The following is a 15,110-nucleotide window of genomic DNA, read 5'->3' on the forward strand; positions in this document are numbered from 1 at the left end:
CTAGTCTTCCTATACTTAAGACTTATTCAGAGCTATTTTGTCTTGTGCAGTTTGCTGTTAAGGTCTCGCACATTTTTTATTAGCTTTATTTTTAGATATTTTACGGTTTTTGTTGCTGCTGTTGTGTTGATTCTCTTTCTGTGTGGTCATTGCTGGTATATGGGAAAGTTATTGATTATACATTGATTGTATATTCAGCCTACTTAATAACCTATCTTAGTTCTAACAGTTTTTCAGTTGATTCTCTTAGGTTTTGCAGATGGATGTTCATATCATTCATGAGCAATATTAGCTTTGATTCTTCTTTCTTTTCTAACAGTTTTCTGCATATTTCGTTTTTCTCGTTTAATTGCATTGGCAAGGATTACCTTATCTGACTCTTCCTGTTTTTAATTGCAAGGCTGTTAATGTCTTCATTATTTAGTGTTGCATTTGCTGTAAATTTCTCTTAGTTTTTTCCCTTCTCAGGTAGGAGAGTTTCCCTTTATTCCTAGATTGCTGAGAATGTGCACCACAAAGAAGTTAAAGCTCTAGTAGACCTTCCTTTTTTAACATTAAGAGAATACCAGTATGTGAAGAGCTGTTTGCTAATAAATTTGAAATCCTTGATGAACACCCGGGTTGTTTCCTCCTTCTGACTGTTATGAATAGTGGTGCCGTGAACATTTGCGTACAAGTTTTTTGTGGATATCTTTTTTCATTTCATTCACACACACACACATACGTATATGAATTGCAATTAGTTAACTATGTTTAACTTATTGAAGAATTGGAAGACTGTTTTACAAAGTGGCTGTACCAATTTATATTCTCATCAGCAGCATACGAGGATTCCAATATCCCCTCAATCTTTCAAGCACGTTATTTTTCTGACTTTGATTCTAGCCTTCCTATTGTGGGTGATGTGGTATTTCATTGTCTTGATCTGCTCTTCCCTGATAACTAATGTTGAGCATCCTGTGTGTTTGTCAGCCATTTTTATATTTTCTTTGGATGAATGTCTATTCAGGTGCTTTGTTCAACTTTAGTTGTGTTACTTCTCTTTGTATTTTTGAATTGTAAGAGTTCTTTATATATTCCAGATAAAAGTCCCTTATTAGATATGTAATTTTCAAATATTTTTTTCCTAGTCTATTGGTTATCTTTTCCATTTCTTTATATGTCCTTAAAAGCATAGAGTTTTACATTTGATGAGTTTTACATTTGATGAAGTCCAATTTATCTATTTTTTGTATGTGTTTTTGATGTGCATTTGATAGACTGCATTGCTTAATCCAGTGTCATGAAGTATACCTATATCTTTTGATAGACATTTTATACCTTTAGCTCTTACATTTATGTCTTCAGTCCATTTTATGTTAATTTTTTATATTGCATTATGTAGGAGTCCAGCTTCATTTTTTATTTAAACATACAGTTGTCCCAGCATCATTTGTTGAAAAGACTATTCTTCTTTCTTTGAATGGTCTTGGCACCCTTTGGCAGACTTGTCAAAAATAAATTGACCTGTTTCTCAATAAAACTAAATAAAAAATAAATTGAGAAAAAATAAATTGATCATAGATATATGGACTTATGTTTGGACTCTTAATTCTGTTTCACTGATCTGTATGTCTGTTCTTTTGCCAATACCGCACTGTCTTGATGACTGCTGTTTTATAAAGTAAGTTTTGAAATTGGTAGTACCTTTTATTTACTGTATTCTGGAATGTGTTCTTGGTTCACCCCCAGATGTGATGATCTAGCCCTGGTATGCCTGATCCTGGCAGCCACCACTGTGCGAATGCTTATGCGCCCTCTTCTCATACATCCAAAGATAATCTGAACCAACAGGATCCAGCAGCACCAACATTCTCACATCCCTCCTGAACAGTAACGTTGATTATTTCAGTCTCTTGCCAGTGACATCTGATGTCCCAGCAGATGGCCTTGTCCACTACAGTGCTGAAAAGATACTCCCGAGGTCCCAGCAGTGACACAGCTAACGTAGTCTTGGTTTGCACTCTGCTGTGTAGACCCTGAACAGGAGCGATGCCTCCAGGCAGGTGGCATGCTGTCCATCCAGCTCAGGCCCAGGCCTCAAGGGAACGTGGGCGCCTTCAGATGGTAAAGAAGGAAGAAGAGGATGAAGGCTACACTTCAGTGCAGGCTGCCAGGCCGCAGACACTCAACCGTCCTGGCCAGGAGCTGTTCCGCCAGCTCTTCAGACAGCTTCGCTACCATGAGTCTTCTGGGCCCCTAGAGACTCTGAGCCGGCTCCAGGAGCTCTGCCGCTGGTGGCTGAGACCCGACGTTCTCTCCAAGGCCCAGATCCTGGAGCTGCTGGTGCTGGAGCAGTTCCTGAGCATCTTGCCTGGGGACCTCCGGGCCTGGGTGCAGCTGCATCACCCTGAGAGCGGTGGGGAGGCTGCGGCCCTGCTGGAAGAGCTGCAGAGAGATGTCAGTGGGACACCATGGAGGGTGAGTGTGAGCAGTGTGCAGTGCCCAGTGGACTCTGCCTGTCACTGAGCCAGCTTGTTTGGGGTGGGGTTGGCCCCTGAACCTTCAGTGTTGAGGAATGCAGGGGAAGTCCTTCCTTCTCATTCCCATGGCACCGGAGCAGCTGAGAACCGGACCCTAAGCCAAAGCCCTTTTAAGCAGGCAGCCCTTCCCACCTTCCCAGGGGACTGTCAGCTCCAGGAAGCGGGTCACCACGTATCCATACATAATAGTAATGCGGTTTTGGACACAGTGACTTAGAGTATACAGAGTCCATCTCCACACATTGCCTGATTGGATTTGATGCTGATCCGTATAGCAGGGGTGATGTCTCTTGCTTGTAGAGGGGAGGGTTAGAGTCCGGCTTCTTGGCTTCTGCATACATGTTAAGACCTAGAAGAGCAATCTACCATTTTACTTTTTTCTCAATAAGCTTTCGAGGATTTGTTCTGTGCGGGGGGTGAGACTTCATTCCACAACCTCAATGTTCTTGCCCACAACGTTGTCCCTTTAGGAGCTCAGCTTATTGAAAAGAAAATGTAGAAGCGATCTAACAGTGAGAATTTGTTCAGTCAGTGTTGAGTGCCTACCGTGCACCTGACCCTGGCTTTGGCGCTGGGAAACAGCCGCCAGCCCCAGGGCTGGCAGCGCGGCTATGGCTCAGCTTCTGCGCCCTCTGCCTGCTCCTTCTGCCCCACACACTGGGCTCCTCAGTGCTTCCTGTGTCTTTGGAATTTTTTTTTTTTAAAGAGCACTTATCATTTTTGTAGGCTTTAAAAAAATTGTTGCTACAAAAATATGTATAACTCTACATATGATTCATGCGTAAATGTTACTTTTAAGATTTCTGAAACATGTTTGACATACTTCTCCAAATTTAATATAAAATTAAATCAATCAAATAACACATCTGAATATGGTCTACCAGCAGTAAATGGCAATAAATCAACACAAGGTATGACTTAAAGAAAACCTCTTTGCTCAACACTGGGTACTAGTTTTAAAAATCTAAAAGAGCATTTATCGTTTTTATCAAAACAATGAAATCAAAAGGACCTAAAAATGATTTATTAAAGCAAATAAGGTTCACAGCAGATACAAAATTGTGGCTTGGTTATATTCAACTCATTTAGAGCTAGATATAAGGTTTAAAAACCCATGAAAACATTGTCAAATGAGCAGGAAGGGCCTACCTGGTTTGAAGCTAGTTCAAAATTAGAAAACAAAAAACGAGCTGGGAGAAAGCCTCTCAGATTCTGACAAATGAACAGAAATGCTCAAGGAGCATATAAAGTTACAGAATCACCCTGTGGTTCATCAAGATTACCAGGGGCTGAGAAAGTTTGTCTTCCAACTCATTTGCCTGTGCTTCCATATTCTGTTTCTTCCTTCTCCCTTTGGTAGAGCTTGGGAGGAGCAGGAGATGAACTACTGTGATGAGTTCCTTTTAGTCTCAGGCTTGGTATCAGATGTTTAATGGTCTCAGGCTAAGTTTCCACCATATCAGTGTAGAGAATGTCTTGGCCTCAGGACCTGAAAGCTTGAAGTTCTTTGGCTGTAGCTTTCCATACTCCTTTCTGCATCAGGGGTAGCCTTGCCTCAGACACCAGAACTCCTTGAAGGCCCAAGGCAAAGGCTGCCTCTTTCTGCTTGAGTAGGCACTGCTGATTTTCAAACCTGAGACTTTTTCTCCTGTGCGTCCATGTCTGACCCTCACAACTGGCATCGCCTTTCTATTGATGTTACTGTTTCAGTCAGGTTTAAATCTGGGAGCCATCCTGCCTTTTTGGGGTCACTTTGCATTTCAGTGCCTAGAGCCCTGTGCTTGGTAGACATCATCTGGCTGCATCTCCACTGTGAATCATCATCAGTTTAACTCTCAGATAAATTTCCTTTCTTTCATGTATGAGTAGGGTCCAGGCCAGGGGTGGGGTTTGAGGACTAGTGGGGAGGGTGCCACTGGCACCTGAGGCCTGACAGCAGCGCTGTTACTAACTTGCCAGGTGCTTTCCTCTGTCGAGCTAGACTCTGGGTCCACCTGTCACTCCCATGGCCTGCACTAGTGCCCAGGGAGGCTGAGGGGTGAGGAGTTCCTCCCTGGGCTTCCTCCTCCTCCTTTGCCCTCTGCCTGTAGGTAGTAAAAGGCCTGGCTCGCTCTTCCCTGCCCTCTGCCCTTTAGAGAATGGCCATGTGGCCTCCTCTCCGAGGTTGCTTTCTGATTCCCATGGGGATCCTCTCACATTTTCTTCTTGCCAGGATCCAGCCCCCGCCCAGAGCCCGGATGTGCATTGGATGGGTACAGACGCCCTGCGAGCCGCACAGATATGGCCCTCTGCTTCACCTCCCGGGAGCGGCTCTGCTCTGGGGGACCACCTGGAGCCTCCCAATGAAATAGGAGTGCGTGACTTCCTGGCTGGGCGATCCGGTACTCACTGCCTGGCTCTAAGACCCCCGCCTCGTGCCACACTTCCACATTTCCTGTAGTGTCGTCTTTTCACCATCTGTCCTCTCTCATGAGAATCCCTTTCAGTCCTGGCCCTTAGCTCTGTGTCCTTTCTCCCCTTCTGTGATCATGTCTACCTGGCTCCTCTTCCTGGTGTCCCCCCACTTCTCACTCCCTGGCCTTCAGGGGACACTGAGGAAATGCAAAGTGGGTGCTTAACGACAGTCCACACCTGTGCGCGGGCTCAGGAGTGCTATGTGGGGGGAGAGTGGGCTCTTCAGTGGGGTGCCAAGAGCTGGGCTGCCCTCTCTCATGATTCTTTCTTCTTCAGAGCCTCCTGCTGCCCAGGTGCCTGCCCCTTCCCAGAGAGAGGGGTGTCCAGGAGACCAGGTGACAGCCCAGCCTCAGGTGAGCCACAGGACCTCAGTCTTCCATGACGTCCCCATGTTGCTGCCTGATGGAGTAGCTGCACCTCCCCCTTGTCCTGGGCCTCTGTCCAGTAACCCCATATCCAGAGACCTATGTCCCAGAGAGCAGATTATCCCCCCGAGCCCGGAGCTCTTCTGCTGGGTGATGGTATTCTCCTTCACCCTGCCCAGACCCAGCCTCTGCTCACTCAGAGCCAAGCCCATCTCCCTGCCTCCTCCTATAAGCAAGGGGATGTACTGGCTCTAAGGTGTAGGACTGTGCTTTTTTAGGAGGCTATAACTTTCAAGGACGTGGAGGTGACCTTCTCCCAGGATGAGTGGGGATGGCTGAACCCTGCTCAGAGGAACCTTTACAGGGATGTGATGCTGGAGAACTATGGAAACTTGGCCTCTCTGGGTAAGGCATCAGTATCCCCATGCTTCTTCCTACCCACCTTTACTTTTGCCTTCTTGGTTTTCATTATGGTGCATGCAGAGGGGCCTGACTTGGGTTTAGATCCTGGCTCTGTAACTACTAATCCAATCACTTAATCTATCACCTCAGACTCTTCTCTTGAAAAACAGGCATAATAATTACTGTCATGCTGGGTTATTGCAAATATTAAAAGTCATATGTGTCAAGTTCCTAGTCCATTCAGGCATCCGAAAAATGTTGGTTGATTTAACCGATTGAGCTGTCACGTGGTTCCCACCTCTAGAGAATCCAAGTGATCCTTTTGGCTCTGACTTCCCTCAGCCTTTCTTGTCTCTGTTCAGGGCTGTTCGAAATGGCGTCTGGGCTTCCTGCCTTAGCATCCTCCACCTGCCTCCCTGGCCTTTCCCTCCTCCCTACCAGGACTTCAGGTCTGAAAGGGTCCTGGAGAGTAGTTTTGTGTGATCCGTCTACCTCCCCATCCAATCCCATCCTATCCCTTTCTTTTCTGCAGTGGGGCCATTCACCAAACCTGCTCTGATCTCCTGGTTGGAAGCAAGGGAGCCATGGGGCCTGAATGTCCAGGGACCTCAGCCTAAGGGGAATCCAGGTGCTCCCCCTGCAGGTAAGTTCCAGAGAACCTACCAGATCCTGCATCCCCCAGCATCTATTCTTAAGGTCTTTTACACCAAATAAATCCTGGGGCACTTACTCCATTGTTTGCTAGAAGGAAGTCCTTACCAGTATTGCTAAGGAGTGCCGGGCCCTGGGCTTCTCCCCTCTAGACTGGCCTGTTCGACATTCATTCTGGCCCTGCCTCTTCCCCAAAAGCCCCTCTCAGTAATAGTTCTTGCTCCCTGGAGGGCTTCACCGTTCCTTCTCTTTTCCTTCACTGATGCTCCGCAGCTCTGTGCTGCATTCCTGTGCACACCCAGTGCCTGCGCTTGCTGCTCTGAGGAGCCCGCACCCCACTCCTGCGCCTTTTCTTTGCTTGCTCCTGTCCCTTGCGGTAGGCTTGATCTCCAGGCCTCTCAGCCAGCCCTCTTCGGATCCCCACCCCTCAGCTCTTGGAGACCTTCCTCTCATGATCTTTCTTGATCTTTCTTGTGCCATGGTTCCTCTCTCTCTTGCTACTTAACATTCTCCTCTCAACCCTTTTTCTTTTTTAACTCTATTTCTGCTTATGTCTCGCTGCTGTGACAATCTTGCTTCTCCTTCTCCCTTGCCCGTCATCTGGGATGCTCTTCCATACTTTGCCTTATCGCTGACTATTTTGTAAAGATGTTGGCAGTCAGGCAAAAGCCTTTCCATCCAGGTTTGTGGCAGTTTTTTGTTGCTGGGTGCTTTCGGCATTTCCAAGTATAGGAAAAGAATACATTCTCTTGTGTCTTATTTTGTTCCAGGAGGTGAGCTCCCGATTAAAACGAACAAGTTCCTCTTAAAACATGAACCTTTGGAAGAAGCAGAAACCTTAGCTGTGCCATCAGGATGTCACGTGATGAGTGTTTCTGAGGAAACAGGACTCAGAGAACCTTTAGAACAGAAGAGCAGGTTAAAAGAGCGATGTGGAAACCCCGCGCAAGTGAGTGTTAAGAAAGAAGAGACCAGTTTCAGTCACAGGGCAGGAAAAGAATCTGAAGAACCAGGAGGCGGTAATAGTCTTAATCTAAAACATGTCACGTTTTTGAGAGTCCCCAGAAGAAAGCGATCCCTTAAGCATGGCTGTGGCCGGCACTTCAGAGGGGGTTCCTACCACTACGACTACAAGGAGTATGGGAAAGGGCTCAGACGCATGATCGGCGGGTTTAGCCTACATCAGAGGCTCCATGCTGGACTAAAAGGGGCTGCAAAGGACACGCATGGAAAAGACTTGAGCCTCAGCTCTCTTTACCAGCATGGGTGGAGTCTTCACACCGTGGGGACGTCATATAAGTGCAGTGACTGCGGGAAGACCTTCAGTAACAGCTCCCATCTTGCATATCATCAGAGGCTTCACACTCAAGAGAAACCGTTTAAATGTAGGGTGTGTGGGAAAGCCTTCAGGTGGAGCTCAAACCGGGCACGACACGAGAAAATTCACACTGGATTGAAACCTTATAAATGCGGTATATGTGACAAAGCTTTCCAACGCATGTTTGCCTACCACCTGCACCAGGAAACCCATGCTGATCAGAAAGTTCTTGAATCTAATCAGTGTGAGGATGCTCTCACTGACCGCTCAGGGTTTGATCATCATTTGGGAGACCAAAGTGGGGAGAAGCTCTTTGACTGCAGCCAGTGTAGGAAGTCCTTCCACTGTAAATCATATGTTCTCCAGCATCAAAGGATCCACACCCAGGAGAAACCCTATAAATGCACCAAATGTAGGAAAACCTTTAGGTGGAGGTCAAACTTTTCTCGCCACATGAGAATGCATGAGGAAGAAAAGTTCTACCATCAAGACAAGTGTGGAGAAGACTCCGGGGAGACCTGCGGCGGCAGTCAGCCCCAGAGTGCCCCCCCAGCGGAGAAAGCTTTCCTGTGTCAGCAGTGTGGGAAAACTTTCACTGGGAAGAAATCTCTCATCAATCATCAGCGGGTTCACACAGGCAAGAAGCTGTACCGATGCAGCGAATGTGCGAAGGAGTTCTCCCACAGGTCGGCCTTTGTCGTCCATAAGCAGCAGCACAGCCTGAGAAGGAAGGCTGAGGGCGGGCCCTCCTGCAGTAGGGACAGGGTCTTCCAGGTTCCTCAGAGCGGTCATGCCACAGAGGAGCCCTTCACATGTGGCCAGTGCGGCAAAGCCTTCCGTAACCACTCTTTCCTCCTCATACACCAGAGAGTCCACACCAGAGAGAAGCCCTATAAGTGCAGGGAGTGTGGGAAAGCCTTCCGGTGGAGTTCCAACCTCTCCCGACACCAGAGGAGCCACTCCCTGGAAAAACAGTACGAGCACTGTGAGAGCAGAAGCGGTGCGGGTCAGCCGCCGCAGATCCTCACTGGTGAGAAACCCTTTTGGTGCCAAGAATGCGGGAAAAGCTTTACACGTAAAAGAAGTCTTTTAGACCATAAGGGAATACACAGTGGAGAGAAGCGCTATAAATGTAACCTGTGTGAGAAATCTTACGATAGAAATTACCGCCTCGTGAACCATCAGAGGATCCACACTAAAGAGCGACCTTTCAAATGTCAGTGGTGCGGGAAGGATTTCATCGGAAGGCACACCCTCTGCATCCACCAGAGAAAACACAGCAGGGCGGCGCAGTCCGAAAGCAGCCCGGCCGGGTCGTCTTCCTCCCAGGACACGGGGGCGCGTCTACAGGAATTGAAACCACGTGGGGAGAAGCCCCATGAAGATTGTGAGCAGAGCTCCAGGCTCAGCAGATTCCAGAACATACCCGTGGAGAAGAAGTGCCACAGATGTAGCATTTGTGGGAAAGCTTTCAGCAAGACCTCACAACTCATTAGCCACAAGAGGTTTCACACTCGAGAGAGGCCCTTCAAGTGCACGGAGTGCGGGAAGACCTTCAGGTGGTCTTCGAACTTGGCCCGGCACATGAAAAAGCACTTGAGTGATTAGCCTGGGGCCCGATGGTGGGAGGAGAGGGGTTCCTGGCTGTCCTGCTGGCGAATGCTTGATTGTAGGCAGTGCGGGGAAAACCGTCACGAAGGGCCCAGCCCTTTCTCTTTTGGAAGCTAGTTGCAGAGAATCCTGAGGATTCAGAAACTCAGGGCATCCCCCATCCTACCCACTGGGAAATGGGATGCTCTTTAGGGACCTTCTGGAGACTCAGGCCCTCAGGAGCTCCCCCAGCCAGGTTTTACTCAGTAACCCTAATGGGAGAGTCCACTGTCTTTTTGGTTTGACAAAATGTCTGTGGCACGGTGGGCTGTGGCTCTGGCGAGGGGCCGGTTGGATCCCAGGTGTCCCCTTGAGTTTGACCTGTTATGGCACCTCTTCCGTTTGACCTTATAAGCAGGAGCAGCAGCAGCAGCAGCAGGAACTCCTCCTGGTGTCCCCGCACGCTTCCTGGGGAGTTCTCCGTGTGGCTTCAGCCTCCATAGCTGGCTTCGGAGATCTGCTGTGGGCACAGAGTTGTCAGCGGCCAGTGGAGGAGAGCGGGGCGCTGGGCTCAGTCACCTGGAGGATGGAGCGCTCCCAGTGCCCCGTCGCCATCCCACAGCCGTGCACGGGAAGCGACAGTCCATCTGCTAAACGAACGTGCCAAGCTCCTCCCACGTGCCAGGCACTGTCATGCCCGGGACCCAGCAGTGACCAGAACAGACCGAAAAAGCTGCCGTCTCGGGTCTTTACAGATGATAAATACATGAGATACACCTAGTGTTTTGGGCCGTGACGTTCGTTGTGGACAAAATGAAACGGAGGAGAGTGAGGGGTGGTGCTGCGCTGGGAGGTGCGTTGCCATTTTAAATAGGTTGGTCACGAAGGGCCTCAACTGGGAAGGTGACATTTGAGCAGAGACTTGAAGGCCAGGGAGTGAGCACTATAGGCCTCTAGAACCAGGCGCAGGAGGCGAAGTGTTGTCTGGTGTCTTGAGGGGATGCCGAGAAGGCCTCTGGGCTGGAGTGGAGTGAGCCAGCTGGAAGAGAGAGCCCCAGAGGGGCCGGGCCAAGGCACGTGAACAGCCTGGGTCCTCGCCGGGGCCTGAGCTGCCTCAAAGACAGGGAGCGTTTGGACAGTTTGAGTCGAGGGGTGATGTGCTTGGAATCTCAATTACCTTTTACAACAGTTAACCGCAGACCCAAGGACCCAGTAAAAGGTTATAGCTGAACAATGTTTATGCAGTTATCCGTGCTTCCAGTTCCCACGAATGGGACTCCCCCCAAGTGTCTGAGTATTCTGCAAGATTGCCAGTTCTCAGCACACGTAAACAGTGATTGCGACTGCATCTCCAGCCTTTGCACACTGCCTCGCACTGCCTCGCGCTGTCTCCCATCACCTGCAGTGCCACACTCCTGTCCGTTGCTGGCCCAGGTCCTCCTCTTCAAGGCCCAGCTTTCCCTGACCCTCATCCTTCCACACCCCTTGCCCCCCGCACCTGTGTCTTGCTGTATCAGATGATGTCTGGGTTTCCAAAAGTTATACCTGCCACTGCAGCCAGACCGAACGTTCTGGAGGCCGGGGTTGAGTGCTTGTTTACCTGTTTGCCACTCAGAGGAGACTTTGCACCAAGTCGCCTCTGTTAAGGAATATAGGACTGGATTTAGTTCAGCTAAGTTGAACTGGAGTTTTTTGAAGGGGTCCTTGAGTGTGTTGGCTGGAGACCACCCACAGGTGCACCCTGCTAACTAGGACCCCAGCTCTGTGTAGTTCCGAGCCCTGTGGCGCCAGTTGACAGTTTCTAACTGCCCCAGCCACCAGTTCCCATCTCATACCGCGTCCTGGCCTGGGGAACACACCCCCTTTCCAACTCTTACCTGCCTTCTCGTTCCCTAGGAGGAATAGAAGTTAGGGCTGGGAGAGCCACATGGGCTGGGACTCCAGGGAGAGGAGTGGGTGCCAGATGGTCTCTCAGCTATTGGGTGTGGGCGGCCCACCCTTGCTGACAGACTGTCAGCCCCGACAGGCGTGCGCAGAGAAGAAAGCGCAGGAAACGTAAGCTAACATTGACCATCTCACAGCCATCAGGGTGGCAGATTTTTAAAAGCCCTAGTGTGGGTGAGTGTGTGGAACAGTGGGAACTCGCTGCTGTGGGAGTGGACATTGTGACAACTGTTGTGCCAAGTGATTTGCAAAATCTTGTAAAGTTGTGTGTACTCTACCACCCTGTATTTCTACTCTTGGACAAACCCTAGAATAGCTCTACGTGAAAAAGGCGTGTATAAGACTGTTCATTAAAATACTGTTTGTTGCAGGATTGTTTATATAGTGGGATTGGGAAAAGTCTGAATTGCCATCAGCAAAAGAAGAGATAAATAAATGGGCGGTTTTTGCTAATTTCGGCAGTGAATATGAAAGAGCTGGAATTACATCTTTCATAGATAAATCAAACACGATGCTGAGAAAGTTGCTGAAGATACATATGATATACTGTTGTTGTAAAGTGGGTACATTATTTAAACTGATTTGTGTTTCACTTTTTCTGTAAAATGAAACAGTAGGGCCAGCCTCACAGAGTGGTCGGGGTGGGGATGGTTAGTGTATGTAAAGTGACTAGAGTAGGGGCCGGCATGTAAGCCTTGTTGGCATGTGGTGAACAGTGTCGTCATTGTTTTGCGCAATAATATATTTCTTGTGGATTCAAATTATATGAAGTCAGAATATAAAACCTTGTATTGGAATGATGCGTGAAAGTCATGCTCTGCCTTCCCACGGCAGGGGTTGCTGATGGGATCGGGGAGGGTACTTGGGGGCTTCAGTAGTGTTTTATTTCTTTTTTAAAATGGACGTAGATGGGTCAGCATGTCGATTTAACAGGATAGTGTGCTGGGTTCTTTTTTTTTAACTGTTTGCTTAAGATACTTAAAAATAAAAACATTTTTAAGCATGGGCTCTGACATCTTCTGATTTTATAGAAATCCTGGCTTTGCCGTTTATGTGGTTTTACTTAGAATGAGTCATTTAATGTCTCCGGGTTTCAGGTTTCTTAACCTGTAGAAATCCAGAGCGACACAAATGACTCTTAGTAAAGGAATATGGTTAGACAGGTCTGATACACGCAGGTGGAAGGCCATGCAAGAGTTAAAAGTGACGACGTTTCCAGGTAGCCACACCTGATCTCCAAGATGTGCAGTTTATAGGAAGTTTCTCTTTGCCTAAAAATAACAAGTAAAGCCAGAAGCTGTACTTTATTAAATGCCTAAATTTAATGAGGAAATTGGATCTGCAGATGGAGGTGCTTAGTCCCCCATTCCACTTTTTTAGGTCGCTGAGGAAAGGTCATGAATGTTTACAGGCCGATACCGTAGCGCTTCAGTTGATGCCCAGCTAAAAAGAGCAAATAGCTTTTGTATCAGCCAAGTTCCAGTCAGGGGCCAGGACCAGGTGAGCTGTAATAAGGGTCTGACTCCACTTTTGATGTTCAATCACCGATAACTTGAACTTTCAAGCCCTGTACCTTTTCCATTCTGCCTCACACCTGGGCAAGCTGATGAGGAAGCTCAGTTATTCCCTCCCGGCTCTGGAGGGGAAGTTGATGCAAACTCTGGCTTTTTTTTTGTTGCACTGGAACCCTCACCCTAACCACAGAAAGGAGAGCCACTCCTTTCAATCAAGACAGACCGACTGGCTCCGGTACCTGTCCTTTCCACATAGAGCCTCATTATGTGAATAATATACTTTCTCATAACCTCTTGATGTGTGTGACGTCATTGGTCTTGACATCTGAACCGGTTTGGAGTGGCGCTATAGTACTGATCCCACCTCCACAGGGCAAGCTACAAAGTAGGAACGAAGAGACGTGGTTAGAATTGTTCGAAGGTGAGAGGAAGAGAGCCCGTGAGGAGAGCACTGCTGGGCTGGTGCTGGTGTCTGAACTCAGAGGAAGTGCCCCACGTTGGCTGGTCTGCAAGCTGAACTCGACTGCTGCTGCCAGAAAGAGTTGCCACTTCTGGGGTGAAAGGTGAAAGAGCATTGGGAACAGGAAGCAATGCCCACAAAAAACAGGAAGGAACGAGGCCCCTCTTCTTGTATTAGGATTCTCTAGAGAATCGATAGGATGTATATGTATATATAGAAAGAGATTTATTATAAGGAATTAGCTCATTATCAATGGAGGCTGGCAGGTCCAAAACCTGCAGGGTAGGCCAGCAGGCTGGGAACCCAGGAGAGCCCACGTTCCGGTTCCCGTCCAAAGGCTGTCTGCTGGAGAACCAACCTGGCGATGTTGCAGATGAAGTCCGAAGGCTTTCTGCTGGAGAATTCTTGTCTGGGGGAGGCCAGTCTTTTTGTTCTATTCAGGTCGTCACCTGATTGGACGAGGCCCACCCACTGCTTTACTCACAGGCCACCAATTTAAATGTCAATTTCATCCAAAAAACACCCTTGCAGGAAAACCCAGAATAACATTTGACTAAACATCTTTCTCCCTCCCCCATGAGTTAGGACACGCAGACCCAGGGAAAGGCCCTGGGACTAAAAATCTACCTCCGAAAGTGGAGGGCAGGGAGAGACCAAAGAAAGAGGCTACCACTTCCGGATGATAACCGGTAAAGTTTATTCAGGGAAACTTGCATATGAAGCGTATGAAATGAGTCCCTGTGCAGCTCAGCCGGTGCCGGAGAATTATACAGAGCAAAAAGAAGGGGGTCGGGCACTAGTCACATGTACTAATAAGTGACTGCTCTCAGGTACGGGTAATTGCTTTACATGCTCGACCAGGTCAGGAGAACCGGGATGTTTTCCAGACCCAGCATGCATGCATGAAGAGGCCGGGCAGAGGTGCTGGTTAACATCAGAACAAACATCTATTAGGATCAGGCAGTCTCAGGGTGGGGTGGGGGTAGAGGGAAGCTTGAGGCAAGCAATCTTTATGGCCTAGGTCCAGCTTGTAGGCCAAACGGCTGTCACAGGTAACAGCCCCTCCTCCACACCCTGGCCTAAGTAAGTTGACACCAGATTAATCATCATACTCCTCCAGCATGGCAGCTTCCCTCCTATTTCTCCATGGGAGAACCTACCAGGGAACCACCTGGCAAAGCAGAGGTGGACTGCAGTCCCAACTCTGTCATCATAGGCATCAATAGAAGGAAGGATTTGAAATAGACAATAAGCTAATAACTGACATAGCTTTCCTGAACTGTTTTGTTTTAAAAATTCCTAGAGTGTTTGACTTAAAGCTTGGAGACCAACAGTAGCTGTTAAGGGAGTTCACGTGTGTCAAATTATGGACAACTGGTCACCTAAAGGTGTAAATTATAAGCAGTTGATTTTATCCATTGATCTTGTAATAATTAGCTGTTGACTGTGACCTTATCTTGCTGTAATGAACTCAAACTTAATAAAAGCCCCAAGAGAAGTCTCTCAAAATTAAGAACACAGTTAAAGATATTCCTCTTTATAAACATTTGTTTTACAATGAAAGTTAACAAATCAATAAATTTAAAAAAGTCAACGTGTGACTTTAACAAAACACAGCACAGAATTCTGATTTGCCTCAAACGAAGCAGTGACGATAAGCCCCCAACAGGGCAGAGGGGAGCGGATGGCACACTCCTCCTATAGCCCTGAATTTTAAAAGAATCTCCCAATCGATAAGGCGGGGTTCCCTCCACTTGTGTCCCACAGTTGAGCCATCTGTCTTTGTTGCCCAAATGACCTGGGAACACATCAGCTCATGCCGTTCGCTATGAAATCTGTTAAGTGAGATAAGGCAAGGAGAATAAGCCATCTCGGTTTTCTGACTAAGGT

At 48.0% G+C, this 15,110-nt stretch overlaps 1 protein-coding gene across 2 annotated transcripts in view; it reads left to right on the forward strand.

Annotated features, from left to right (window-relative positions):
• The window catches only part of ZNF445 (zinc finger protein 445), a 26,688-nt gene extending 14,436 nt beyond the window's left edge, over nucleotides 1-12,252 (forward strand). The window contains exons 2-7 of one of the 2 annotated variants that reach the window (XM_011357366.2): nucleotides 1,903-2,460; nucleotides 4,735-4,903; nucleotides 5,253-5,329; nucleotides 5,620-5,746; nucleotides 6,276-6,386; nucleotides 7,165-12,252. In XM_011357366.2, the coding sequence (XP_011355668.1) occupies nucleotides 2,032-2,460; nucleotides 4,735-4,903; nucleotides 5,253-5,329; nucleotides 5,620-5,746; nucleotides 6,276-6,386; nucleotides 7,165-9,320 (3,069 nt within the window). In that variant the 5' untranslated portion in view covers nucleotides 1,903-2,031 and the 3' untranslated portion in view covers nucleotides 9,321-12,252. Of the gene's footprint in view, nucleotides 1-1,891; nucleotides 2,461-4,734; nucleotides 4,904-5,252; nucleotides 5,330-5,619; nucleotides 5,747-6,275; nucleotides 6,387-7,164 lie in introns of both variants that reach the window. The other variant, XM_011357360.1, reaches the window with a different exon arrangement.
• The last annotated feature ends 2,858 nt before the right edge of the window (nucleotides 12,253-15,110 follow it).

The sequence above is a fragment of the Pteropus vampyrus genome, unplaced genomic scaffold (assembly GCF_000151845.1).
Source record: "Pteropus vampyrus isolate Shadow unplaced genomic scaffold, Pvam_2.0 Scaffold35, whole genome shotgun sequence".
NCBI lineage: Eukaryota > Metazoa > Chordata > Mammalia > Chiroptera > Pteropodidae > Pteropus > Pteropus vampyrus.